The 26,290-nt window shown below is 33.7% G+C and overlaps 3 protein-coding genes across 3 annotated transcripts; 2 read left to right on the forward strand and 1 right to left on the reverse strand.

The window, feature by feature from the left end:
• The first annotated feature begins 703 nt into the window (after positions 1-703).
• LOC134245114 (RNA-binding protein RO60-like) lies at positions 704-6,333 on the forward strand. Its single transcript, XM_062727373.1, has 2 exons — positions 704-843; positions 4,680-6,333. The coding sequence occupies exons 1-2, from the start codon at positions 737-739 to the stop codon at positions 6,253-6,255; spliced, it is 1,683 nt and encodes a 560-aa protein (XP_062583357.1). The 5' UTR covers positions 704-736; the 3' UTR covers positions 6,256-6,333.
• A 1,346-nt stretch (positions 6,334-7,679) lies between these two features.
• On the reverse strand, positions 7,680-13,683 carry LOC134245115 (RNA-binding protein Ro60-like). Its single transcript, XM_062727374.1, has 2 exons — positions 13,517-13,683; positions 7,680-9,584 (listed from the first exon to the last, which is right to left on the reverse strand). The coding sequence occupies exons 1-2, from the start codon at positions 13,633-13,635 to the stop codon at positions 8,051-8,053; spliced, it is 1,653 nt and encodes a 550-aa protein (XP_062583358.1). The 5' UTR covers positions 13,636-13,683; the 3' UTR covers positions 7,680-8,050.
• Positions 13,684-19,895: 6,212 nt separating this feature from the next.
• LOC134245104 (heat shock protein 27-like) lies at positions 19,896-20,624 on the forward strand. The gene has a single exon (XM_062727364.1). It carries the CDS (start codon positions 19,997-19,999, stop codon positions 20,459-20,461), a length of 465 nt encoding a protein of 154 aa, XP_062583348.1. The 5' UTR covers positions 19,896-19,996; the 3' UTR covers positions 20,462-20,624.
• Positions 20,625-26,290: the final 5,666 nt, after the last annotated feature.

Below are 26,290 nucleotides of genomic sequence, written 5' to 3' on the forward strand. Positions count from 1 at the left end.
CATTCCTTAAATAAAACGTCAAGATATTGAACGCTAAAATTCTCTAGATTTTTGGTAGTATTTTGTTATAGACTTTTTATTAGCTATATATATAATAAACTATTATAATATTTGACACTGTGATGTTGATCTTGAAGTTTGATCCAATTTTCAGAAATTTTTATATTCAATTTCAATTTTAATTAAATGGTGATAATTTTTGAATGAGAAAACATATAGGGCTTTCAACTTACCCGAAAAGAAAAACGTGATAAGCGTGAAATTACCCAAACTAGAAAATCTTATTTCGGTGGTTGGATATATATTATGCAAGTCTGTTATTTGTTGTAATGGACAAACAAGGCAAGTCAAACAAACAAACAAATCCGTTATCTTTTCTGAGGAGACTAACTGTATTTTTTTTTCACTCAGGTAGAACTGAATACAATAACACCTGCCGGAAATATGGACCCCAGGGCATTCTCTGGAATTTGGACAAATATTTATCAAGAAAGTTTGAGAAGGTTCAATCAAATTTAAATATATTTTTCTCTTTGGTCGTTTGGATCCTTCTATAGGCTTTCATAATTTCAGGGTTTTTTTCTACAAACTTTTATAGCATGTATTGATATATATTATATACATACTACATGTAGCATTTAACAGTTTTCTTACCAAAAATTTCTGCGTCTGATATTTTGATCGATATTTTTTTAGTCGGGCACGGCAATCTATCATTCAGCTGTTCAGAAGAGGCATGGCAGATGAGGAAAGTTTGTTATGGAGATTTTTGTTCTTGGGGGTCGAGGAAAATGTGTATAGACCAAGATTACAGGAGATTCCGGAGTCTAATATCATTGATAGGTAAAAATGAAGTCACCAAAGACAATATGCTTAATTCATCGTTGTTAGTTTGTAGAAACTAAAGCGCTCAACAGTTCTACTTTCGGTTTGTCAGATCGCAAATACAAAGAAGTGCGAACGATAGTCTTGTTCTCCCGCCTACCTCCAAGTCAATTTTCAAAAGTTAAGATAATTATTCGAATGATTTTTAGCATTTATATTGATATTTAAATGAATTTTCATAAAACACGACTTATTTAGGAAAACAACGAGAGATAACTCAAAATTTTGGGTATTATTCTTGTTTTTCACTATACATGTAGCAATCAATGGGAAACGGGAAATATTTTTAATACATCTTTTCCCCCCCGTGAATCACAAATTCCTTTTTACGGGTAATATCGACTGTCATTTCACAAATTCATACAAGAGCTTTTTGCGTTTCACGGGAAGGGGGGTGGGGGGGGGGGGACATATGTGTTTACAGACAAACATTGACAAAAATATGCTTATTTTTCCAGCTATTTCGAAGAGCTTTACAACTGACACATTGTATTTTACTAGTATATATGCTTAATGTTATATGCATAATACATTAAAAAAGATTTTTATTCATATCAAATACTATTTAAAAATATGGTGATGATTCATAGCCCGATTTCAGTGGAAAATATTGTCTACCCCCCCCCCCCCCCCCCCCCCCCCCCCCCCATTTCAAGAGCTGGAATTTGGGATATTTTACTATTTAGCACTGGTATTAAAATAATTTATATAAATTATCATTGAACTGTTCTTTGTGTTAAACAATGGTTTTATGGCCAAATTGTCATCAATATTCAATTAAATGGTTATAAAATGTAGGCGGGAATCTAGAGTTAGCATGCGTAGTTCTTTTAATGATTCATTTCTATAGGAAATCATTATGAAAGTACTAGAATGTTTTAATTAAGTGACAGGGAGATAGGGGCCACTTGTTACAGAAATGGGAGTGGAGGGAAATTCAGTGGGCCCACTTGATTGGGACCCTTCTAGAAGCAGAGTGGAATGTCAGAAGGGTTGGAATATGTATGTCTAAAACGAGTGTTCAGAAGGATATTGAATAAGATGGAATATAATCTGCAATGTTTTGAATTACTGCAGTAGTTGTTTTTCAAGAATTTGAAATTCCTTGAATTTAAAGCATTAAATGTTATAGTTAGAAAGGGAAACTTGAAGAGAAAATGAAAAAAATTATTAAATATTACAATTTTGGGAACTTTTTATTTATAAATGTAAAGAAATACAGTAAAACTCGGTTATAGCGAAGTCCTGGGGACCTGTGAATTTAGTTCGCTATATCCATAATTCGTTATATCCGTATAAAGAATTTGTATAATCATATATAACGAATTCGCAATATACATGTTTTCCTTCAAGTATTACTACCAAATATGTTAGGGGAGCAAATATTACAAAAAATACCTTCGATAACTAAGGTTTTATTATGAATTGAATTTTATATACACATACTAAGAGAAAATAAAGTCAGTTCGATTTATCAAATTTTGAGATGGGCCCATGGGCCCACTCGATTGGGACCCTTCTTATTCCAGAATAACCATTCTGTCTGCTCGATTGGTTTGGTAGGGTAGACTTAGAAGGCCTTCTCAGCCTTCCACGTCAGAGATGGAAGGATAGCTGAAGGATAGCATTCTAATATGGCGTCAAGCGGTTTGGTGAAAACTTGGGGGATTTTTATTATTGTAAATAAACCAAACTTAAAACAAAATACAGTTGCAAAAAAATATTCTTATCATGTATGAAGGGTAATTCTGTTGTTAAAAAGCATTTTTTCTGTTGTGTAATTGCAGTAAAATCAACCATTGAACACAGTTTCATAATTTACCATGTAATATGAGGTGCAGATTTGAGCCGTAAATAGGTCCCTGATTTGATCATAATTATTTTATTTTTTTTTTTACATGCTCTTTAATATTCTTTTGTCTCAGACACTTGATGTTTTAAATCTTTCTTTACATAAATAAAGAAAAAATTCCCAATACTATTATATTAAATTAATTTTTCCACTCTTAATTATCTCAAGTTTCCCTTTCAAACTAACATTTAATGCCTAAAAAAGGATTTAAATTCTTGAAATTCAACAACTGCAGTAATTCAAAACATTGCAGATAATATTCCATCCTATTCAATATCCTTCTGAACATTCGATTTAGACATACATATTCCAACCCTTCTAACATTCCCCCCTGCTTCTAGAAGGGTCCCAATCGAGTGAGCCCCATGATATGAATCCAGACCCATTAAATCTCCATGCATTCAGGTGCTCTACTAAATGGGCTATCTAGTCAATGGGAATCAAACTGGTTTGACCGCCACCTTCCCCCCTCTTTAAAGGTCTTTGGCTGCCAAAGACACCAATCCAGGCTATTCCCTGGCAGTTCCTTCAACTGTCACTTCCAGGACATGGCTCAGCACCAAATGTAATGGGAGAGGAAAAAAATACAGAGGTTTGAACCTGTACCTACTAAAACTCCAGTCAGATGCTCAACCAATTAATAGTTGTCTGGCCAACGGTGATCAATCCCATTTGACAGTGACATTAATGATCAAAATAGGTTGAAATGAAATCCCTACTTGCCTTAACTTATTTGATACTATTATTCATCCAAAGTACATGTGCATGAAGCCATGAATTCCTAGTCTGTCATGCCTACATTTGATATCACTTTCCATTTTTGTCAAGTTTCAGAGAATTGCCTCCTCTTTGATAGTTAGAATAATCTAATGGTGTCTTGGGACAGGCTGCACCATTATAGTTAGAATATCTCCCACATATACCCCATAGGCATTTCCCTTGTAATTCTGTAAATGATGAAAGATAAGTATATATAGGTCTACTCTGATACCCCTCTATACTATAAAATCAACTGTTGATTTTATAGTATAGAGGGGTAGACCTATATATATACTTATCTTTCGTCATTTACAGAATTACATGGGGTGCACTAGCTATGATATACCCACAATGTAGCAGAAAATTGCAGAATTGCTCTGAAATGATTTGTGAGAAAATTATTGAAGTTTAATTTGCATTGAAAACATATAATCATCTGACATCAATTTAATCTTATAAACCTTTTTGAAGTTTTGAATATCTTACATAGGAAAAAATATGGATATAATGGAAGAACTTGACATTTTTTCAGAAAGTTTTTTTTTTTTTTTACTATTTCAAATTTACACATCATGTTGACTTTTGAAATATATATGTACTCGGTAAGAGTTATCTCCTTTTTTTTTTTTTTTTTTTTTTTTTTTGCTACATTGCCAATATAAGCAAAACATATAGAACATTCTATCTACCTCTTTGGCTGCCAGTGGAAAGAAAATGGACTTAGTCTTAGTCCTGTTAATACTCATTAATTTTAATAAAAATAAAAGTTTTTGACAGCTCTTATTAGAGGCAACATGAAGGACATCGTCACCACATTCTGCTTTTCCCGTGAATTCCATTAGTTATGTTGTAAATATTACATGTTGAAAATCTCCGTTGAAGTGGGGCATTCCTGTTTGTGAAAATCATTGTGTTTTTGTAAAAATTCTCAGAATGGGGGAAGGGAAACCATCCAAAACTGACTATTATTACCTGAAAGGGTCATGATTTAAACTTTTTAACCTATATTTATTATATACTGAATCATACACATAATTTTTTTTTCTGGCCCAGTTCTTCTTCAAAAGATTTTATTATTATGAATACCCTTAGCTTAGATAAAACAGTGTTCTTGTTTAGAGATCCAAAATTGAATATACATTTTATTTTTAATTAATAATTTTGTTTTATATGTTAATTTCAGATTGATACAAAGAGGAAGAGGAAAAGCAATTATTGACTGGATTAAAGAAAACAAAGAGAAATGTTGCAAATTCTATCCATTTGCATACTCTCTTGCCATATGTGCAAAATGCAACATGCCACAATTAAGACAAGAAGCACTGGATGCTTTAAAATTTGTTTGCAGCACACCAACAGAGCTCTTTATGTTTTTATCGTATTGCGCACAGATAGACAGCTCACAGAATGGATTATACTGGAGGTACTCCACACAGCAGCAGTACAAAAGAAGGCAAGGAATATCAAAGCTAGTGAGAATAAGAAGCTGGCCAAGGCAATTCCGCAGGGGTATCGCACTCTGGTATACAGCAAATCCAAGATATCAGCAGGATATTCTAAATCTAGCTAAGCATGTCACTAAATATCAGCATCGACATGGCTTCAGTCACAAAAGAGTTATAAAGTCGTGTCACCCAAAATCTAGAAATGAAAACATGAAATATATATTTTGCTATGTTCTAAAAGGACTCTCCCATGCAAACCAAAACTTTGCAGATGCCATAAGAAATGGGAGGATAAACGGTCAGGTCACAAAATTTTTTAAAGACTTGGAAGAGTTGAAAAAGCCAGATGTTAATGTTGAACTTGTTTTTGAAATGATCAACAAATGGGATCTCTCATGGGAACACATTCCGACAAAATTTCTGAAAAATCCACGTGTTTGGAAAACACTTTTGATGAGAGATATGCCATTAATGGCCTTAATTAGGAATCTTGGAAAAGCAGGATCCATGGAGCTTCTTCAACCTGGGAGTGATGAAGAAAGGAGGGTTTGTGAGAGGCTAACCAACATTGAACTTGTCAACAGCAGTAGACTACATCCTATAGATATCATCTCAGCGTTAACAGGTTATAGAAGGGGAGAGGGATCTGGAGGAAAGGAATGGCCCATCAACGAGAAAATCATACAAGCTCTTTATAGAGCGTACATGAATAAATTATCATGCCGACCCTCAACAGAAAAAAGACTGCTTATTGCCATCAATATCAAAATGAACTTTGACAATTATGTAGTGGGAAAGCAGTGGCTTTCTTGTAAGGAAGCAGCTGTAGCTATGGCAATGATGCTAGCAGAAAATGAAAGGTCTGCTGAAATTGTAACTTTTGGACACTTTGTGCGTAGATTTGATGTTCCAAGACACAACGACAGTATGGGAGATATCGAAATTGCATTAGAAAGAATTGCTTCAATACGAGAGGAGGGAAACGCACCTCTGTCGTTCACTGCACCATTTGTTTATGCAGAAGGAAGAGAAGAGCCTTTTGATGTCATCATATTGATTACAGACAAAGTTAATTTACCAAAAGTTCAAGAAATCCAGTCAGGTTTCTCTAATTACAAACTGTGTCATTCTACTGCCAAGTGCATCACGGTGCATTTTAAACACAGCAAACCTACCTCATTCTCACACGACTCCAGCATGTTGGATGTGATTGGTGTAGATGCTTATGCTTTAGAAGTCATCCAAGACTTCATACTAGGTTATCATGATGACATGGCAAGCATTATAGGGGATGTTGTAGATTTGCGAATATAAAATATATTCACTATTTTATGAAGTACATCTGTATTTTTTAGTGAAAATTTAAGTAAATAAAAGTTAAACTTTCGAAAATTTCACATCTCTATTGCTGCAGTTGACAAATGTTGCTTAGGGGCTGGTAAGGCCCAAAAAAATTAATCAATAGTTTCTCAGGCACCGCCGCATCAGTTAAAAACGGCCGCATTGATAAATTTTATTGATTATTGAAAAGGGAAATAACCCAATTAGTTGAAAAAGAAAATCGAGTTATTGCCCTTTTCATAAATGCTAAGACAGACATTTTTATTAGAAAAACAATATATTTCTTATAAATTTTACAGCATTTTATGAATAAACTTTTAAATAAATGTTTGGAATAACATTATTTAAAGTTGAATACATATTATAACTAATTTCAGAGAACAAAACTTAAGAATTAGTAGATATTATCATTTTATTGAACAAATGACTTTAAAAAAAGGTGTAGACTAAATCCTGCTTCAAAAAAAAAAAAGCCTGCCTGCCGCATTGAATTTTGATTTTTTTGGCCTGAGAAACAGTTGATTAATTTTTTTTTAGCCTAAGACACTATATTTGATGCAACATTATCACTATATAAACGACAAACATAATACTGTAGATTGGTAAATAATCAAGATGGTTTTAATTTCTCAATGTTCACGATTCATAATTTTTCCGAGAAATTAAACCCACCGTGAATGCTATCATTCATTTTTGAGAAATCATGAAATTTTAACAACAAGGAATTAAAACGACTTACAGTACTTTATAACTGGGCCATTTTCAACAAAACGTGCCACAAATTATCCATGACTAAAGGGATTTCAAGACTTTTTCAAAAGGATTATAAATTCGTGAAAAATTAATGTCATCTTTTGAAAATATTCTCAAGAATCCTAGAGCCAGACTGTGAAACTTAAATATGGAATCATCCTAAGGTAGTATTCAAATCAGGATCCCTCAGATGGGGCCACAACAGGTGATCAAAGTTTTACATGATATGAATACATTGGGAAAATCTTCTAAAATGTATACTAGTCTAGAGCAGCAAAGCCATGACTGCTCATATGCATGTGTATGCAACTTCAAGTATTGTAGATTGAGATTTGTTTGAATCATGACTCCCCGTAAAGTCTTTTTCTCAGGAATAGCAAGGTAAGGATTGGTCATTGACCAAACCATTGCTCTGCTGTTCTCGAGACAGATGATTTTTTGTATGTAAAACTTTCATTGGCCATTGCATCTCATCCAAACCCCACATAGTTATGATTGTGAACAAAATCTACGATAGCTGAGGATGCTTCCATGTAAATATGGCTAATCATGGCTCTGTTCTAGATTCATATTTCCATATAATTTAATTTTTGTCATAACACGTATATAGTTGTTTAAAACATACTGACACAATGTTTAGAGGTAAAAAATTTAAACAATTTTATTATTATTTTTTTTGTTGAAGCATTCACAAAAGACTAATGGTATAATCACTATAATCACAGGTCAGAGTAACTATCAATTAAAACAATATTTTCAGCAAATACATGTTTTACCGGGGTAGTAAGACTAAGCAAATTAAACACAAATTAATTGAGCCGGGCATCTCAAGAAAATACTGGTAACACGTTGTACAGTACATGAATACAGTTTGTATACGTATTTGACTAGCAACAATACTGGCATCCACTCTGTGGTTCCCCTTGCACTTCTCTGATGGAGAATGAAAGCTAAACAGGATATATGTTATTATGAACAAAAACAAGTACATTTGTAGCATAATGATGCCATAATCTTAATCTCTCATTTCGACAAAATCAACTTCTTCCAAACCTTCTTTATCGTCACTGATAAACTCTATGATCTGTTTAGCAGCGCATCCATCGGCTCCCTCAACATCCAAAATGTCATCGTCTTCCTCTGTCCCAACATGATTAGAGTGAGAGTGTGTTATAACTACAGCTTTTACACTGCCATTTCTTTGTTCTTTGTATTCTTGGAAACATCTTCGTATGGTTGCTGCCTCCTCTGTGTCAACTAAAGATGTCAGCAAGACTATTCCATCGTATGTCTCAATGTTCTGCTTAGCAAAACGGAAAGGAGCATTAAAATCAGATCTTTGAAAATTTTCGGTCCTTTGGTGAATTCTCTCAAGGGCATTTTCTATGTCAAATACACTCTGATCATGTGGCTGAAACTCAAATTTAGAGGTCACGTTTCCAAATGTCACTGTTTCAGAACATTTGGAATTCTGATGTATTGCTAGTGCTAAGGCAGCTGCTGCTTCTTTCATAGGAAGGCATGAACTTCCAACTCGATTATTCATTTCTATTGTACTGTCAATGGCCAATAGTAGTCTTTTGTCTGTAAAAGGCAGAGCCTGCGTATGCAAGAAAGACTGGAAAAGAGCCTGAACAACCTGTTCGCTCACTGCCCACTTTATATCTTCTCCGTTTCTTCTCCTCTGTCCTCTTCTGTAAGCAGCCAGTGCTGTAAGGACATGATATGGATGTATATTTGACTGTTCCAAGATCATAGGGTCATTCAATTTTTGGCAGACAGTATTTTCTTCTTTACTGTTTGGTACAAGTAAACCCAATCTAGTCATTTTCACAAGATTCCTCACAATTGCTGTCATTGGCATTTGTGATTGAAGCAATAATGTTCTCCAAATTTCTTTACATCTTTTCTTATTTTCTTCATCTTTTTTCATTTCAAAAAACTTTGGAGGGATATGCTCCCAAGTTAGTCTCCATTTTTTAATGGCATCAGTCACCTGACTTAATGGGACACGTCCTGATTTTATTGCCTCATAATCTCTTAAAAAATCTTCACCTCTATCTGACATCACTTTCTTGCCTGCTGAATTCTGGGGTGGGTATTTCTCATTAGCCTTTTTCAATCCTTTTGTAATGTATCGGAAAATAAAACCAAATTTCTCATTTGGTGGTTTAGGGTGACATGATTTAATCACTCTTCTTTGGCTAATCCCATACCGACATTTGTATTTTGTAACATGTCTTGCAAACTGAACCACATCTTCCCTGTTTTCTTTATTTTCAGTGTACCAGGCAGCTATAGCCCTCCTATGAGATCTAGGCCAGTCTCCTCTGAGATTTGCAGCTTTGCAGTAGTAGTGGAAAAGGAATAGTTGAGATGGTGTTTTACAAACTTTAGGAATCAGTAAATAAGCTTCTTTCGAAACTTGTCTGTCACCACATCTTGCACATTTTGCCAAAGCATATGCCACCGGGTAAAATTTGAAGTGCTTGCCGGATATTTTTTTCAGTAATTTGATGACAATCATTCCACTTCCACTTCGGATAAAACTGAAAACAAAAATAATTACAGATAAGATTTTAGATTGAAAATTGTGTTAAATCTGGATCCCGCGACCTCCTCTAGATCCACGCATGAAACAATGCAACGCTCACCTCAGCATATGTTGTTTATTAGTAAGGAATTGAAATATCACATCATTTTTTCTAGCAAGTGTGTGCACCCCAAGATCAATATCCATGCAAGTTTGGTTGATTAGGATTCATACTTGCTTCAAAAACTTTAATTTATAACCTATTCACTTATCAAGAAAAATGTTGCATTCAAACATCTGGACCAAGTCTGGTATTTAAGTGTCTGTGATCCTAACATTCATCATCCATGCAAATTGAATCATAGCAGGTCATAAAAGTACAGAGATAGTGCATCATCCATGCAGGTTTGGTCCAGGTAGGACCTGCTCCTAAAACTTCAACAGGGAAGACAATGCTAACAGGACTATCATAAGCTCATCTATACTTTGTCTACATGAGCTGCTCATCTATACTTTGTCCAGATGAGCTAAAAATGTGGTACAACCATTTCTTAATGTTGTACAAATGATGTTAATTTATATATATACGCAATCATACTAGCTATGAACAAATATTATTTTTACCATTTATTCCAAGCTCTATGATCATGATGATTGGCTCAAACTTGATCACATGATTGAGTATAGAACAGCATAAATACGAATTACATTTTGTAGAATATGAAATGCATATCGACTTGATGTTTCTTAAAATGGAGACAATTTTCTATAAAACAAAATTAGTACTGATTTCACAATTATAGCTAATACAGAATATGACTTGATGTTTCTGAAAAAAATCTTTACTTATTTACTTTAACTCATTTAATATTTTTTCATGTTTCGTAATTGATGATACGTAACAATGCCTTGAAGTCTTGAATATAGGATCTACTTTATATTAAAACATATTGGATATGTTTGTCAAAAATTGATACAAAACATAATCAAATAAAGTTAAAGTAAATCCTCTAAATTACTCCATCAATATCAATGAAACACTCACATTAACACATAACAGCTTAATCAATTTTTATCTCTAGTGTTTAAGAGTTAAAGAGAGAAAACTTGTGCCTTGTTCCCATTATTTTCACATTTTGTTTTGTAAACCTTAATGTAAAAAAATAATATAGCAAATGTAGCACTTTAATTCGGTCAGTCCATAGATATAGCGACCACAGGCACCTGAAGTATGGATCGACAATCCCCCCCCTTTTTTTTAAATGAAAAAAAATGTAAGAGTGTATACCTCGAAAAAATTTCCCCGTCAAACACATCTATATGTCGTTATATGCAAGCAGATTGTACTTTTTCTCACGTTTAAAGAATGGCCCTATTCGGTATAATAACAAGAATAGATATATGGGTTACCCCATATCCAAAGATATTCGACTTTTAGATTTAATATGTTTAAGAGTGTTTAATGACTTTTATGAAATTAAAACTGTACTGTCTAGTTATAGAACTTGTGTAAATTTCGTGAGTCGGTAGCATTACTGTCACCCAGTCTCCTAATAAACAGTACACATACCCGTGTCCGCAAGTCCAGTTAGCCTTGGTCTACACACGTGCGATGGAGTTGTCAAACGGACTCCCGCGAACAGAGAAGTTACGATGACAGACAGAACTTTTTTTCATAATTAGATAACATGAATACAAATTCTGATTAATAAAAATTAAACAATTGTCAGTTTAGAAATCCCCGGCCAGTTCGGGTTTTGTTACACAATTCATAGGTACTCTCCCTGTGTGTAGTTTGTTTACACACGTGCAGGAATCTGCTCACTGACAGGGATCGAAAATTCCGTCAATTAATATATTACACACATAGAATGATTTTTTTCTGTAAGAGGAAACTATATGATGATTAACGAACAATTAACATGATTTTACTACAGTTGTTGATATATAGTATAATCAATTCATCGGTGAAAAAATATCAACCGAAGAATGACCTAGATATTCTCTGTTATCAAACATGTTAAAAAGAAATAGCTGAGGAGGGAGGAGGGAGCGAGCGTAGGAATATTAACATTTTTTATTTGCATTTAGGGGGGAAAGTGATCTTTGGAGGAAAAATTTACATTAATTTTAGTTTCTTTTACGTATGACATACACAACATTATTCTTATCATGAACAATTATGTTGTATCTACTTATTAATGATGGAACTATTTTCGTCGGAACAATTTGTGTGAGTCGCCGCTGACTACAGTAATATATCTAGAACAGATAGTAAGCACTGATCGAATATATTAAAAATACACAAGGTAAGAAACAAAAGTTGTAAACAAACGGGGGTTCCCCACTTCGAGACAGATTTCCAAGGTAATAACAGTGTTACCTATCATAATTTTGCGAACACTCTGTCTGGGAGATGTTCTTTTACTAGTCTCTTAAACCTAAACCCCGCTAAAAGCGTTTGATATGCCGTAATCGAACGTTCTGTTAATCGGATACATAGATTTTCTACATTGACAGCTTTGGAGGAGGTTTTGGAGCCGCTTTTCTGTTTCGCCTTATCTGATTGGTTAATTGTAATATAGTTTAAATATCTAACCAATCAGATAAGGCGAAACAGAAAAGCAGCTCCAAAACCTCCTCCAACGCTGCCAATGGAGAAAATTTTATGTATCCGATTAATAAATCGTCCGGTTACGGCATATTAACCATCAATGGCGGGGTTTAGGTTAAATAGTTTTGTAGAAAAACATCTCCCAGACAGAGTGTTTGCAAAATTATGATAGGTAACACCGTTATTACCATAGAAATCTGTCTTGAAGTGGGGAACCCCCGTTTGTTTACAACTTTTGTTTCTTACCTTGTGTATTTTTATTATACCGAATAGGGCCATTCTTTAAACGTGAGAAAAAGTACAATCTGCTTGCATATAACGACATATAGATGTGTTTGACGGGGAAATTTTATATTTTCGAGGTATTATACACTCTTACATTTTTTTTCATTTAAAAAAAGGGGGAGGGGGGGGGGATTGTCGTTCCATACTTCAGGTGCCTGTGCCAAAATGTATGAACCTCTCCCATTCTGGCTGTGGTTGAACGAGGAGAGAATTCTTCGTAGTTCATTAAAAAATTGACCTTTGCGAGTAAAGCATAGTTGGTTGATGAACTTTATCGCAACCTTTCACTGTCCAATCGCATTATAGGAAATATTTCTTTTATACTGTTGACGTCAATTGTTGATTTCAATTGCGATGGAAACAAAACTTGCCAATGACTGAATATGACGTCACAATAGAGTGGCGTAGATATTCAAAAGTACGAGAGTTTTTGTGATCAAACAGCCACGGGTAGGAGAGAGCCATATGCGGACTCCGGACCATGGCTTGAGACGATGCTTTAGTAATATCATAAATTTTTTTGTCGTTTTTTATGTCCTGTAATTAAATATTCAGAGGTATATAGTTTTTGCCCTGCCCGTTCGCGTGTTTGTCTGCAAACACTTACTTTTGAATATTTCACAGTTGAGTTGTATTCCTTGTGACAGGACCTCTCTTTGGATACCACCACCACTTGACCTTGGAGTTTGACATATTTTTACAAAAAATATATCACACTTTTACCTTCACCATAACTTTGAACAGCTGGTTGCAACTTGGTGCTAGGGTTTTTACTTCAAATTCATTGTGACAAGACCTTGCTTTGGGTATCAAAGTTTTGACCTTTTGAGTATTTGAGAAAATTCTGATCAATCCTGAGCGCCATAAGTTGCCAAAAATGCATCCTGTTTTTTACGATTACTTCAAATTGATGTAGAGCATGTTTATAAAATTCAGACAGACAGACGGATCGACGTCCTATACATTTTTAAAATTTTCTCGATAAAGCAAGAGTTTGATTGTGTTCTCTGTTAATGAAAATGCACATATCTATTTATAGTTATATATACCTGTCAATTTTTCCATCTACTTCATTCCTAATGATTTCGAGAGGAGGCCTATTAATTCTGCCATTGACCCCAAATACAAGAAACTTCCAAATATTTTTTTCAACTGAGAGAGCAGCCATGTTATACCCACTTTTATTTACTTATGGCGTGCAATTTTCGTCAAAATAATTTTGAACGACGAGGAGCCATAACATATAGATAAACTCACGTACTTATGATCTAAGACAGTGTTACTTTTCCCGTGTATAGATCTATAATCCCTTTAAAGGGACTGGGTGGGTGTGGCCACTTTTAGACTCTTTATGTCTCCTTCAGAAGAAGAGCTCCATATATACAAAAATGATCAAATTTTAAAATCAAAATGTATAAAAAAAATTTTGCCAAACGATAGGCCTAGTTGACAACTTGAGATATCATATCTAAAAAAATTAGTAATCTGGTGGTTAATTTGTTGACCCCTAGTTCAAAATCAAAAGTGTGTTCTTCAAAGTGTTATGATCCCGTGAGAAAAATAGAAAGAGGAATATTCACCGAGTGCCTTTGGCATTTCAGTAATTAAAATTTTATCATTAAGATCTATTAATAAACATATAAATATTTCAAAAAAGAAGGTTCAAACATTGCACACTATGTGCCCTTTTATTTAATTTTTTTATATTTTTGAAAAATAAAATTCATTTAAAGGTCTAAAATATGCAGGTTAAAAACGTTATAACAACGTTATGACTTTTTTGCGTTATTTTGACGTAACGTCAATGTGTACCAACACCGTGCGCAACGTCATAACACTTTGAAGAGGACTTGCATGATTTCCAGTCACTCTCTACCATTGTCTCATCAACAACTCTGGATGGAAATTGTAATCGCATGTAAAATGTTAATTATTGATAAAATCAATCTCTATAAATGTGTAACTTATAACACTTTTGTTTTCTATTCAACGTGCACAAGTAGCCTACATATTTACATTTTAGTCCGCCTGACTTCTTAAGGGACTCCGACCCTCAGGAAGGACAACTCTTTAATTTATAATTTAATTCAAAAAGTCTTTAAATGAAGCTTGAAAATTAAATCTTTTCATGGAACAATTTTCATTAAATGCCTCTCAATGTGCTTCAAGGTTCTTTGCAAAGCTCCATAAATCACTTCTAATTTCATTCATGTTCATAAACATTGGTATCTAAAATTGGGATAAAAATTTCTACTTTTAATTAGACCTTTCTGAGAAGTTCAACGAGTTGTCCTTCCTGGCTGAGGGTCGGAGTCCCTTAATCACTTTATCACACTATACACGTGATACAAAACTTGACAGATTCTTTCATTTAATTCAGAGAATTGTAAGTGCATTTTTTCATACCTTTTAGTTGCGCGAACAATTATTGATGTAACGTCGGACACGGGAATTTCGCCGTAAATGACCAATACTGAGTAACACCTCATCATAGTTAAAATAATTTTAAATTATTTAAAAGAAAATTTTAAGAATTATTCATTACTTTAGATACCATAAATGATTTTATTTTTAATTTAAAGTAAATATGACATCGCGAAACCGCCATTTTCTTTGCGACATAAAGAGTTAGATATTATAGTATCAACACCGTGCGCAACGTCTTCAACATTTATGTAGAAAAATTTTCAATAACCGCCCCCGAATGAGATTGGCTGTATTAACAAGTTCCAGTGTCGCAGTAATAGCTGTTACAAAAAGGAACCCAGTGAAATACCCATAGGCCGTTACCCCCCCTCAAGGCAAATGGTGGTGTCTTAATGCAAGTTTAAAATGCTCTAGATAGAGAGACGTTAAACAAACAAACCATGCAATATTCAACAGCTAGAGTAAATGTTAAATCATAAAATTGATTTGGAAATTTAGTTACATGTAGCAATAGTTGAAAAAGTTTTATGCACTGAATAGTTTCTTTATTTCAAGATTAATTGTATTTAAAAAAAAACATCGTCGTTTATCAATCAACATAAACAAACAGGGGTACACACATCATTTCGTCACTCTAGCTAACTCCACAGGCGCTCGTGAACAGGATTGTCCGTACACCCCCCCCCCCTTTCATTAAAAAAAAAAAACCTGATATTTTTTCATTTCTAATCTCTGACAACTTTACTAGTATATGTGTCTATTTGAAAATCTCATAATTATATCAATCATAATTATGCAATTTCTATTCACAGTTTTTCATGTGTATAAAAATCTTTATATATACGAGGGCTGTTCAATAAATAATGTCCTGAACTGTATAACATACAATACAGATATCATATGACATTAAGCTTGACTTTCTCTCATTATTTAATCTTTAATGAATTTATAACAGTTTATGTGACCACTTTTTGTCACATAGTTTCATTGTCAGAAGCTGGAAAACAAGGCCATTCGAGGCACTGCATTATTTATGAATGGTAAAGTATAAGTAAACTAGAGTGAAAATAATAGCTTCATTAAAGCTGCTGTAAAACATGCCAAAAATTCCAAAGAAATATTCACTGAAATACAAATTGTATGTGACATTTACAGCGACCAATACCTGTTTTATAAGACAAATGAGCAGGTGGATTTCAATGGGTACCGTCCTAGCCAACAAAAAATTATAACAATTTATGTACTGTTTGCCAAATTTCAACAAATAATATTAGATGTTGTATGATTGACTTTAAGACACATAACAAACTTGATAGACATCATTTCGGGAGTAGCTTACACTGTTTTTAAGAAACGTTTGACGGTAAAAAAGCTTAGTACTCAAAGGTCACCCTATATTTTGAAAAATGAGTGAAAACGACAGCATGTACGAATGTCTTAACAATTATTTTAAATATCAGTAATTGTAGTTATCCACGTTTGTTTGATATTCTAACAGATAATGGAGCTTGAATCTATTGCTTTAAAAAAACCCTCCAAACAAAATTTACCATAAGATGTACTTGATAAAAACAGCGAAAACAAAACAAAACAAAGAATTGCACACACACAAAGACAGATTTATATGCAATTTTCTTAAATATTATAGTGGTATTGTTTCATATTCGGGGAGACAGTTTAATTTCTGGAGGAGGTTAGAAAGCAATTTTTTTGCACCAAAATCGAAAGGTTTATTAGAGGAAGAACCCAGAATCAGGAATCCACTACATTAAATTTCTTCATAAAAACAGCGTCCAAACCAAAACGCCCTGAAGAGTAAAGGGGATTTCGGGATAAACAGAAAGTTAATGTTTTTTTCACATTAACAATATTCGCCAGATCTTTGACCTTTTGACATGTTTCTACTTACAAACTTGAAAAAACACCTTTCAGAAGGAAGAACCAAGTCCAGGAAATCATTGGATCTGCCATTTTCCAGTATACTAAGGGACATACCCAAAAATGAGTTCTAAAAACAATCAAAAATTGGATAAAAAAATTACGGACATGTGTTTTAATCAAAAGAGATCAATAACTAAGTTAAATCATGAAGACTAAATCAGTGAAAAGCGTCTTTGCTTCTTTCCGAGCACGCAGGACATTACTTATTGAACAGCCCTCGTATATACTGACACGCAAAAGAAATGCAACAAGTAGTAATCTACAAATGTTTGTTTTTTATCTGATGATTATCAAAAGCGAATAAAGTAAGGCTAAACTCACTTTTCAGAACATCAGAGATTTGATAAAAATGTTAAATGTTTATCTGTTTACTTTACTAAGTAAAATATATATAAAAAATAAATTTACATTGAAATTTTCCAGCCAGAGCAATGGAAATGCGTACATAAGCCATTTTCAAGTAGCCTTAGCATCGTTACGGGAAACGAAAGGAGAGTTTATTTTTTGAAACATTGCTGCATTACATCTGATGAACAGTAAAAAACCCTTAAGACTCCATAAAATTGCCGAATGTTTTGTTAAACATGCAATTTTTGATTTCTGTTAAGCAGACTAAAACTTGACTTCCGGTTATGGTTTGGAAATCATTCAACCGTTAAATTACCGATGTTTACCAAATTGAAGATATTCATAATTTTAAGATACAAAATTGTTTACTTTACATAATTATTTCCCCCTAAAGAATGGTGTTGCGTTTCTTTTGCGTGTCAGTATATATACGTGAAACGACTGTGAAAAGAATATTCTCTCTCTCTCTATTCTTTACCAGATTTCCTCTTGTAATACCTATTGTGACCTATTGTGACCCCACCCTGCCTCCAGGGATCATGATTTTACAATTTAGAATCTACCCTACCCCAGGATGCTTCCACATAAGTTTCAGATTTTCTGGCCCGTGCAGTGGTTCTTGAGAAAAAGATTTTTGAAAAGAATTTCTTATATATATACATGTACTAGTATTTCGATGTAAAACTTGGATTCCCTGTTGTGGCCACTCCCTACCCCCGGGGATCATGAATTTGACAATTTAGAATCTATGCTACAATTCTGGTCCAAAGATTTTTAAATGCTTTATTTCAATCAATGTAAAACTTGGATTCCCTATTGTGGCCCGCCCTACCTCCGGGGGTTATGATTTTAACAATTTAGAATTTACGCTTTCCCAGGATGCTTCCACATAATTTCAGCTTTTCTGGTCCTGTGGTTCTTGAGAAGATTTTTTAACGACCCCACGTACCCTACTTTTGTATTATCTTGATTATCTCCCCTTGGAGGAGGTCTTGACCCTTCATTTTCACAATTTTAACTTTCCTTTACCCAAATATGCTTTGTATCAAATTTGGTCAAAATTGGCACAGAGGTTCTTGAGAAGAAGTTAAAAATGTGAAAAGTTTACAGACGGACGGACTAGGGACAAAAGGTGATCAGAAAAAGCTCACTTGAGCTTTCGGCTCAGGAAGAACCAAAAAAGGCTAAAAAGAACCATACAGGAGTATATATATCATATATATCTTGCTTGAGAGTAAAATTTTCCTTTTTTGAAAACATTCGAATAGGCCTGTGTTTTCCAAGTCGAAATTTAAGAATTAGGCTAGGGGTCAATAAATTAACCACATATGTAACTTGTTTTTAGATATGATAACTTAAGCTGTCAACTATCATTTGGCAAAGAAAAAAATCATACATTTTAATTTTAAAATTTGATCATTTTTGTATATCTATATATATGGAACTCTTCTTCTGAAGGAGACCAAAAGAGTCTAAAAATGGCCACAACCACCTAACCCCTTTAACGCTTCGATCAATTTTATCATACTAAAGGTCTTACAACGCAAGCTAAATATTTTAAAATATATCTTTCTCTTAAGTCAGTATAAAAAATCGTATTAAAAGTAAAACGGCATTCGTCTAATCGTTATTTTCGTTTAGTGCATATATCTGCTAGACTCAATACTCACACAATGTGAGGATAGTCTGAGCCTACTCAGTGTTTTTTCTATGTTTTACAATTGAGATAATCTACTTGGTACATAGTCGGGTGAAGGAATTCAAACAATCTTACAGGATAAACAATTTCTATCATATCTACCACTAGTTTTTGAGAAAAACAATCAACTTGTTTTTGTTCAATAAAGATTAAAAAAAAAAACAACTTTCATTTACTTACACGGGAATATTACCAAACATCGCCAAAACCATGTGACAAAAGTGTCTGCTTATTAAAAATGATCCAATTTGTATAGACATATTAATCAAAAGGCCAGGGGGGCCTTATCGTTCACCTAAAGAACTTTGGTTATGTCGTAAAGCTACTGTAGCCTCGCCCTTCCCCGAGTTATGATTTTAACAATACAGAATCTACACTAACCCAATGATGCCTCAACACGAGCTCAAGGTTTTCTGGCCTTTGAGAGGATTTCTTAAGATCTTTTCTATAAATTTCAATGTAAAACTTGGATTTCCTATTGTGATCCCGCCCTACCCCCTGGCGTCATGATTTAACAATTTTAGGATCTTAATTAATCTACATTTCCTCAGGATGCTTCCACATAAGTTTCAGCTTTTATGGCCCAGTGGTTCTTGAAATTTTTTTTTAATGAACCCACACTATATTTTTATCTTTTCTTGATTATCTTCCCTTGTAAGGGGTATTGGTCCTATCATTTTAACATTTTAAACTCCCTATCACCTAAGGATGGTTTGTATCAAGTTTGATTAAAATTGGCCTGGTGGTTCTCGAGAAGAAGTTGAAAATGTGAAAAGTTCGCAGACAGACAGACGACGGAAAATGGGTGATCAGAAAAGAAATTCGAGCTTTCAGCTCAGGTGAGCTTAAAACATTTGGGCAAAAACTATCAACCGCTACGTATGCACGGTATCGGAATCTCGGACCAAGTCCACTATTTCAGTTCACCAGAAACACCACTCCATCTTTTAGATTATGCTGTCAACATGTTTTCTTTTTAACCTAGAATATTCTCAAATTTTCTAGCGTTTTCTGCGCATGCAATATAACACAGTGCCCGGTAATTCAAATCAATAGATAGCGTCGGTAACGTGCACTAAGGCAAAATTCAATTTTAAGGGGGAAAAAAGCAACAATGGCACTAGTTCCTTTGGATTTTGAGAAAAATTCCCTCTTTTCAAGGTTTCAGCGTGATTTTGAGAAATCCTTTGAAGATTTCGAGAAAGAATTATTCAAGTTGAGTCCATGGGAACAAGACAAAGATCCATTTGATGTTGCTCATTTTGGGGAAAACATGCTAGACCTGGAGAATCCCATCGTGGAGGACAAGAAGGGAAATAAGAAACTGCATCTGAAATTTGACTGCAGCCAATTCAAACCAGAGGAGGTCACTGTGAAGACGATGGATGGAAACAAACTAACAGTCCACGCCAAGCATGAGGAGTCCGACAAAGGGAAGAAGGTCTACAGAGAATTCACTAGATCCTATGTTCTCCCGGAGAGCGTGGACGCGGGAAAACTGACCTCCACTTTGTCCTCAGACGGTCACCTTTGTATCGAAGCACCTGTACCGCCATCCACCAAGGCCATCAAATCGTGACATTCTTCATTCGTTTTTATTCAATTCTTTTTTGTGTGTGTTTGGATATATAGTCTCATAAATGGGTAAGAAGGCTTACGAGCTCAAATTGTCCATCTTTTTTTATTTGAATATATGTTAGGAGTTATACTTGAAAAATCAATAAACTATATATAGATCGAAATGTGTTTATTATTTTTCTTTTTATTTCAAAAAATGGCGGTAAAATGTGCACGTGTGAAACCAAAAATTAACCTTATTGAATAATTTCAGTTATTTTGGCTGTACAAATTTACTCAGAACAGAAATAGGATATGTCCCTGCTTAGAATCTCCTGTTTTAGCACTGCAAACGTGCTTCCAATATAATTAAGTTCAGTAAATCAACAGAACTGGGTATAAATGTTAAACATAAAGAGCAAGTTGATAGGAAGCATTGTAAAACAAGTCAATTTCTGTAGACTAATTAATTATTAAACAGTTCATAATGTGGAAAAATTACTTTGTTCGGATAAATAAGACTTCGTGTTTTGCAGCCATCTTTATAAGTTTATGGAAATGTTGATACTACGACAAGGGTCATGGACAAGTACTAATTTAAAATTGTCGACAGGCTATCACCGGCCATTGACCGTGCACTGAATTTATTATCGGCGTAATCTAAAACATAGACTTGTACCAGCTTTCCTTAAAAATAGTTGACTGGTTTGGAATTCAAACTCCATTATGTTGATGCAAAAGTCATGAAAGTTCAAAAGAGGTTGTTTGGTAGGGTGTGTTTTGCACCCAGATAGGACAAGACTTTCCCCTGTTTGATCAGCCAATAATATTAGAGCATGGTTCGAGTCGCTTTACATCATGAAATGGTGTTTGCTAACCTCTGGCGGAATGTGTTTCTGGATTGGATTTTGATTGGCTAAAAATGTGTTTCTAAAATATTATACCGGAAGAAAATGTAATTTTTTTTAATAGAAAATGACATGACGACATTTTTTTTTTCACTTCAATATTTGAATTTTTCAACTAGTTCATTTTTAAATTGCTCTTTGTCCGGATCAGCAAATACCATTTCATGGTTTAAGTCGACTTTTCAGATCGGCGAGCAGAGTTTTGGCGGTTTACGGAGATAAAAGAAAATAGGACAAGCATGTCATTTATGGTTATGTATATAAATTATCGTAGAAAACAATTGTAATAACAGTTTGCCAGTGCATTTGCCAGTGATCTGGTTTTGAGTGAATAAAGAAAATTGAATTGAAGTGCGACTCTGGGAGAGGTACTCCATGGAAATCAGAGTTGGGATTATGGAACGCCATGGCTTCCTTATGTTAGGTGTCTTATAAATTAGTACCGTATACCGTATATCCGTTTTTTTTTTTTTTTTTTGGTCTTTTTTTTTTTTTTTTGGTCTGTTTTTTTTTTTTGGTTTACAAAGCATCCTTGGGTGAAGGGGAATTTTGCGATACATTATCCATTTTAAACAAAAAATCTTTAAAAAATAGTAAAAAATAACTTACGCAAATTAAAAGCTGTGGGGCCACTGAAAAATCTTTGAAAATCTTCTACCCCTTTTTCGCAAAATTTCCAACACGCGAACCACTGAGCCAGAAAAAAAAAAGCATGCTGGGATAGTAAAGATTCTAAATTGTTAAAATCATACGATATGGGTCTTATTATTATTATTATGCGCTTTTGGCTCATTATATAATTACATATCACATGGTTCTGTTATTTAATATATTGTGGTTTCAAAAGTATATGCTGTAGCTCTTTTATTATACTATTAAAACCACAGCATATATCTATGACCTAACAGCATTATGCTGCATATAATAATGTGGCCCATGGGCCTCTTGTTTTGTTTTTTGTTGTTGTTTTTTTTTTTTTGCGATACATTACCATTTTAAACAAAAAAATCTTTAATCGTAAAAAATAACTTACTAATCAGCATATATGGGTCTTATTATTATTATTATGCGCTGTTGGCTCATTATATTAATTACATATCACATGGTTCTGCAAATACATAATATATCACACAGCATATATCTATGAACTAACAGCATTATGCTGCATATAATAATGTAGACTCGCAGCATATACATGTAATTACGAACATGCAGCAAATAATAATAGTCACACAGCATATGATAAAAGACCCAAAGCATATAATTACAGCATATAATAATAGAAACACGGCATATAATTATAGGACCATGGCATATAATAAAAGACCTGCGGCATATAAAACTAGACCCGTGGCATATGATAATAGACCCACAGTATATAATTATAGACCCACGCTATATAATAATAGAACTACAGCATGTATAATAATAGATACATACAACATATATAATAAAAGACCCACAGCATACTGTGCGTGTATTCAAAATGTAGCGTACTAGTATTCACTGGGAGAGAAGTTGTTGGTGTAATCAGAAATTAGTACTACGCATGTTCGTTCAGTGTATTGTATTGGATTTCTTGGCGGTATTCATGAATTAGCATTGTTGTCTGCCCCAAAGCCGCTAAAATATGAAGCCCGCTTTTTAAAGTACAAATGGAGTATACTATAGTATAAAATAACAGACCAACAACATATAATAAAACAAATAACATGAGACAGACAAGGGAAATATTGTGTTATTATTACACTATAGGTTAAGATTTTTTAAACGGAACAATTAAATGTCCTGAAATCTAGCTGTTTAAAGTCTCTTGATTAGCCACCCCCGAATTATTGTTCTCGCGGTTTGATGTCCAAGAGCCTTTTTTACTTACGTAATAAAAATTAACAATTTACAATAAATTGATATATGTGTATCAGTGTTTGTGAAAACTATATTTCCAAAAAGTGGTTTTTTTTAACTGGTAGAAAAGAAAAGATCTTATCACAAAAAATGCATAGATATAATATGAAAACCCTTGAATCAGCAGTTTACTACATGTAGTTATAGACAAGGTTATTTTCTTTAAACGCAGGTTAAACTCTCAGATTAAATCATGAGGTTAAAATGTTGGAACCAAAAGGTCTTGTCATCAGGAATACTTGTGATATATGATCCTGGTACCCACAGTTCAAAAGTTATTGTCAATGTTAAAGTCTTTTTTTCTTAAGGAGGCTGGGGGTCAACAAATTAATCACAAATTAACCAACAGATTTAACTTATTTTTTTAGATACTAGTACGGTATCTTAACTAAATCAAATTCCAAGGTCAATATGTTTGGTACTGAGAGAAAGGTCTGGACATAGGACATGCACCTGCAAAATAAGAATACCACAGTCAAGCCATTCAACAATATCTTTGAACATTTAAAATTATATCACAGTTTCATCACATTTCATATATCACAGGTATTTTCCTAGCTTGTGACAAGACCTTTCCATAGGTACCAACGATTTTGACGTGTTCGCTTGCTGTGGTCCTGGTTCAGCTCTATCTTGATTAATCGTTTCTTGACATACATTGTTTTTAAATACTTTATGTCCAAAACAAATATTAACCATTAATACTTTTGCTATATTTTTTCAATTTCTATAAAAGTTTGTTTTCTATGAACTCTTTTGAAGTGATTTGATTTATTGATAATTCAACCGGAATGTAAATTTTGCCAAGAGAAAGGTTAAGAAGGTCTAATATGCATGTAGATCTCATGCTCTGAATCGATTTATTAGGGCCCCTATATTACTCTTTCAATGAATCTGCATACGAACACACGACAGTATCACTTTTCTAGAAAATATACGGACATTAATATATAAATAAAATACCCCCGGTAGTAAATAGACATCGCTTTACGCCTGTTACATAACTGCGAATAATATTTTATTTGAATTCAAGACATTTTTCATCGTACAAAATGTTACTTGATCAGCTTCTCACTGTGCACAAACTGTGTCAACTTTTACGAGATTACGCCACATTGACAAGAGCATTACGATCATGATTCGTTCATATTTTGTTATGTGAAATTTAATAAACCACAAAACTGTGTGTATAATTAAGTTTTTATGTTTGTGGTATTTTAAAGAACTGACATTTTTGTGTGATGTCATAATGAACATTTCCCGTATAAATTAGGCTCCGCCTCCTTACTGTAACCTTAACTGTGCTGCGTATGCCAGGCCATGAACGACAGTTGGAAACGTGGAATAATTTCTATAACAGGCTTCGCATATCCATCAAACAAGACAGAGATTCCTAAAATATCACACTAGAGAAACTAGAATTCGATCTTATGAATTCGCTATTGCTTTTCAAGCAGTAACAGATTCGGAAGTTTAAGGTGGCTCATTACACCCACAGTTTATTTTTAGATTTCATTATAGCATCACTTATAATGTAGATGTCAAATATCCAAATGGAGGTATTGATATCATAAATATTTTTCAGAGATTTTTTAAAAACTGTTTTTCTAATTTTAGTAAAGTGTTTATTTCAAGTTTATTTTTACCAGAATTTCAGAAGTTTCAGTGTCAAACGATGGACATCTTCATTAGACAAGTACACAACAATGAAAATACCTCATAATACCTAATATTGATTTTATTAGAAAAAATAGTTTTCTCCTAAAAAACAATTAATGTCATTATCTTTTTAATCTGTGCATAAAATATTGAGAAAATGAGTTCTGAAGAGACAAGGAATGTATTTCCATGAATTGTATGGACAAATTGAGTGAAGAATGTTAAAACGAAATGAAAATTCCAATTTAAAAAATATTTGGTATAAAAATTCCACTTTCAAGAGTTATCTTTCCTAATTACCCAAGACTCAAAACACTAAGGAACGTTACGTTTGAACATTACATCTAACAAGCTAATTCAGAGAATTCGTGTCCCCCGCTTAGGGAAAAAGTTGGCTCCCCCTGACTGAATTTGTAGAATTATTAAATGTATACATGTATACTGAAGGAAATAAAATACATGTATGTCAATATGCATATAAAGATTTGATTGATTATTCTTTATTATGTGTATAGAAGATTTTTTTATATGGAATATTTATCACACTGTAATGATGATTTTATAACCTCACAAATTTTTCATTTCACATGCTGAATACTATCATTTAGTAAAAAAAAAAGTATTTAAAAAAAAAAAAAAACAAGCTAATTCAGAGAATTCGTGTCCCCCGCTTAGGGAAAAAGTCGGCTCCCCCTGACAATTTGTAGAATTATTAAATGTATACATGTATACTGAAGGAAATAAAATACATGTATGTCAATACGCATATAAAGATTTGATTGCTTATTCTCTATTATGTGTATAGAAGATTTTTTCATATGAAATATTTATCACACTGTAATGATGATTTTATAACCTCATAAATTTTTCATTTCACATGCTGAATACTATCATTTGGTAAAAAAAAAAAGTATTTAAAAAAAAAAAGAAAAAAAAAAACAACGGTCCGACCGAGGTTCGATCCCGGGGCCTCTCACATTTGAAGCGAGAGGCATAACCACTAGACCACGGAGTCGCTTTACATGGAGTGAAGTATATGCAGAACCGAAGTCACATACATGTATATATATTCATGTTTTCATGTTCGGTATTCTCAAAATTTTACACAATCCATGGTGTTTGAATTATCTAGCCTTTATTAAACAGTTCTAATAGATGTAATAAGAACATAAAGTCCGCCGAGAACCTGTTTTGTACGCAATAACTCTCCTCATGCCCCTGCACTAAAAATAGCGACATGTAATACTATAAATACTAATAAAACAAACGGGGCGGGGCACTTTGAGAGGGGCGAGAGACGTCCTAGGGAGTTTTGGTATAAAATTACATTGCATCAGCTCAAAATCTTCTTGAAATATCGCCCGGAAATGATAGTGTTA

This window comes from Saccostrea cucullata, unplaced genomic scaffold, assembly GCF_032062105.1.
Source record: "Saccostrea cucullata isolate Sc308-1 unplaced genomic scaffold, CSIRO_AGI_Scuc_v1 ctg53, whole genome shotgun sequence".
Taxonomy (NCBI): domain Eukaryota; kingdom Metazoa; phylum Mollusca; class Bivalvia; order Ostreida; family Ostreidae; genus Saccostrea; species Saccostrea cuccullata.

Bases quoted from the DNA above. Each gene is read 5' to 3' on its own strand.
- LOC134245114 (XM_062727373.1), top strand. From the start codon at position 737: ATGGCAGATGAGGAAAGTTTGTTATGGAGATTTTTGTTCTTGGGGGTC. The intron at 844-4,679 runs GTAAAAATGAAG...TGTTAATTTCAG, and splicing joins GAGTCTAATATCATTGATAG to ATTGATACAAAGAGGAAGAG.
- LOC134245115 (XM_062727374.1), bottom strand. From the start codon at position 13,635: ATGGCTGCTCTCTCAGTTGAAAAAAATATTTGGAAGTTTCTTGTATTT. The intron at 9,585-13,516 runs GTATATATAACT...TTTTGTTTTCAG, and splicing joins GTAGATGGAAAAATTGACAG to TTTTATCCGAAGTGGAAGTG.
- LOC134245104 (XM_062727364.1), top strand. From the start codon at position 19,997: ATGGCACTAGTTCCTTTGGATTTTGAGAAAAATTCCCTCTTTTCAAGG.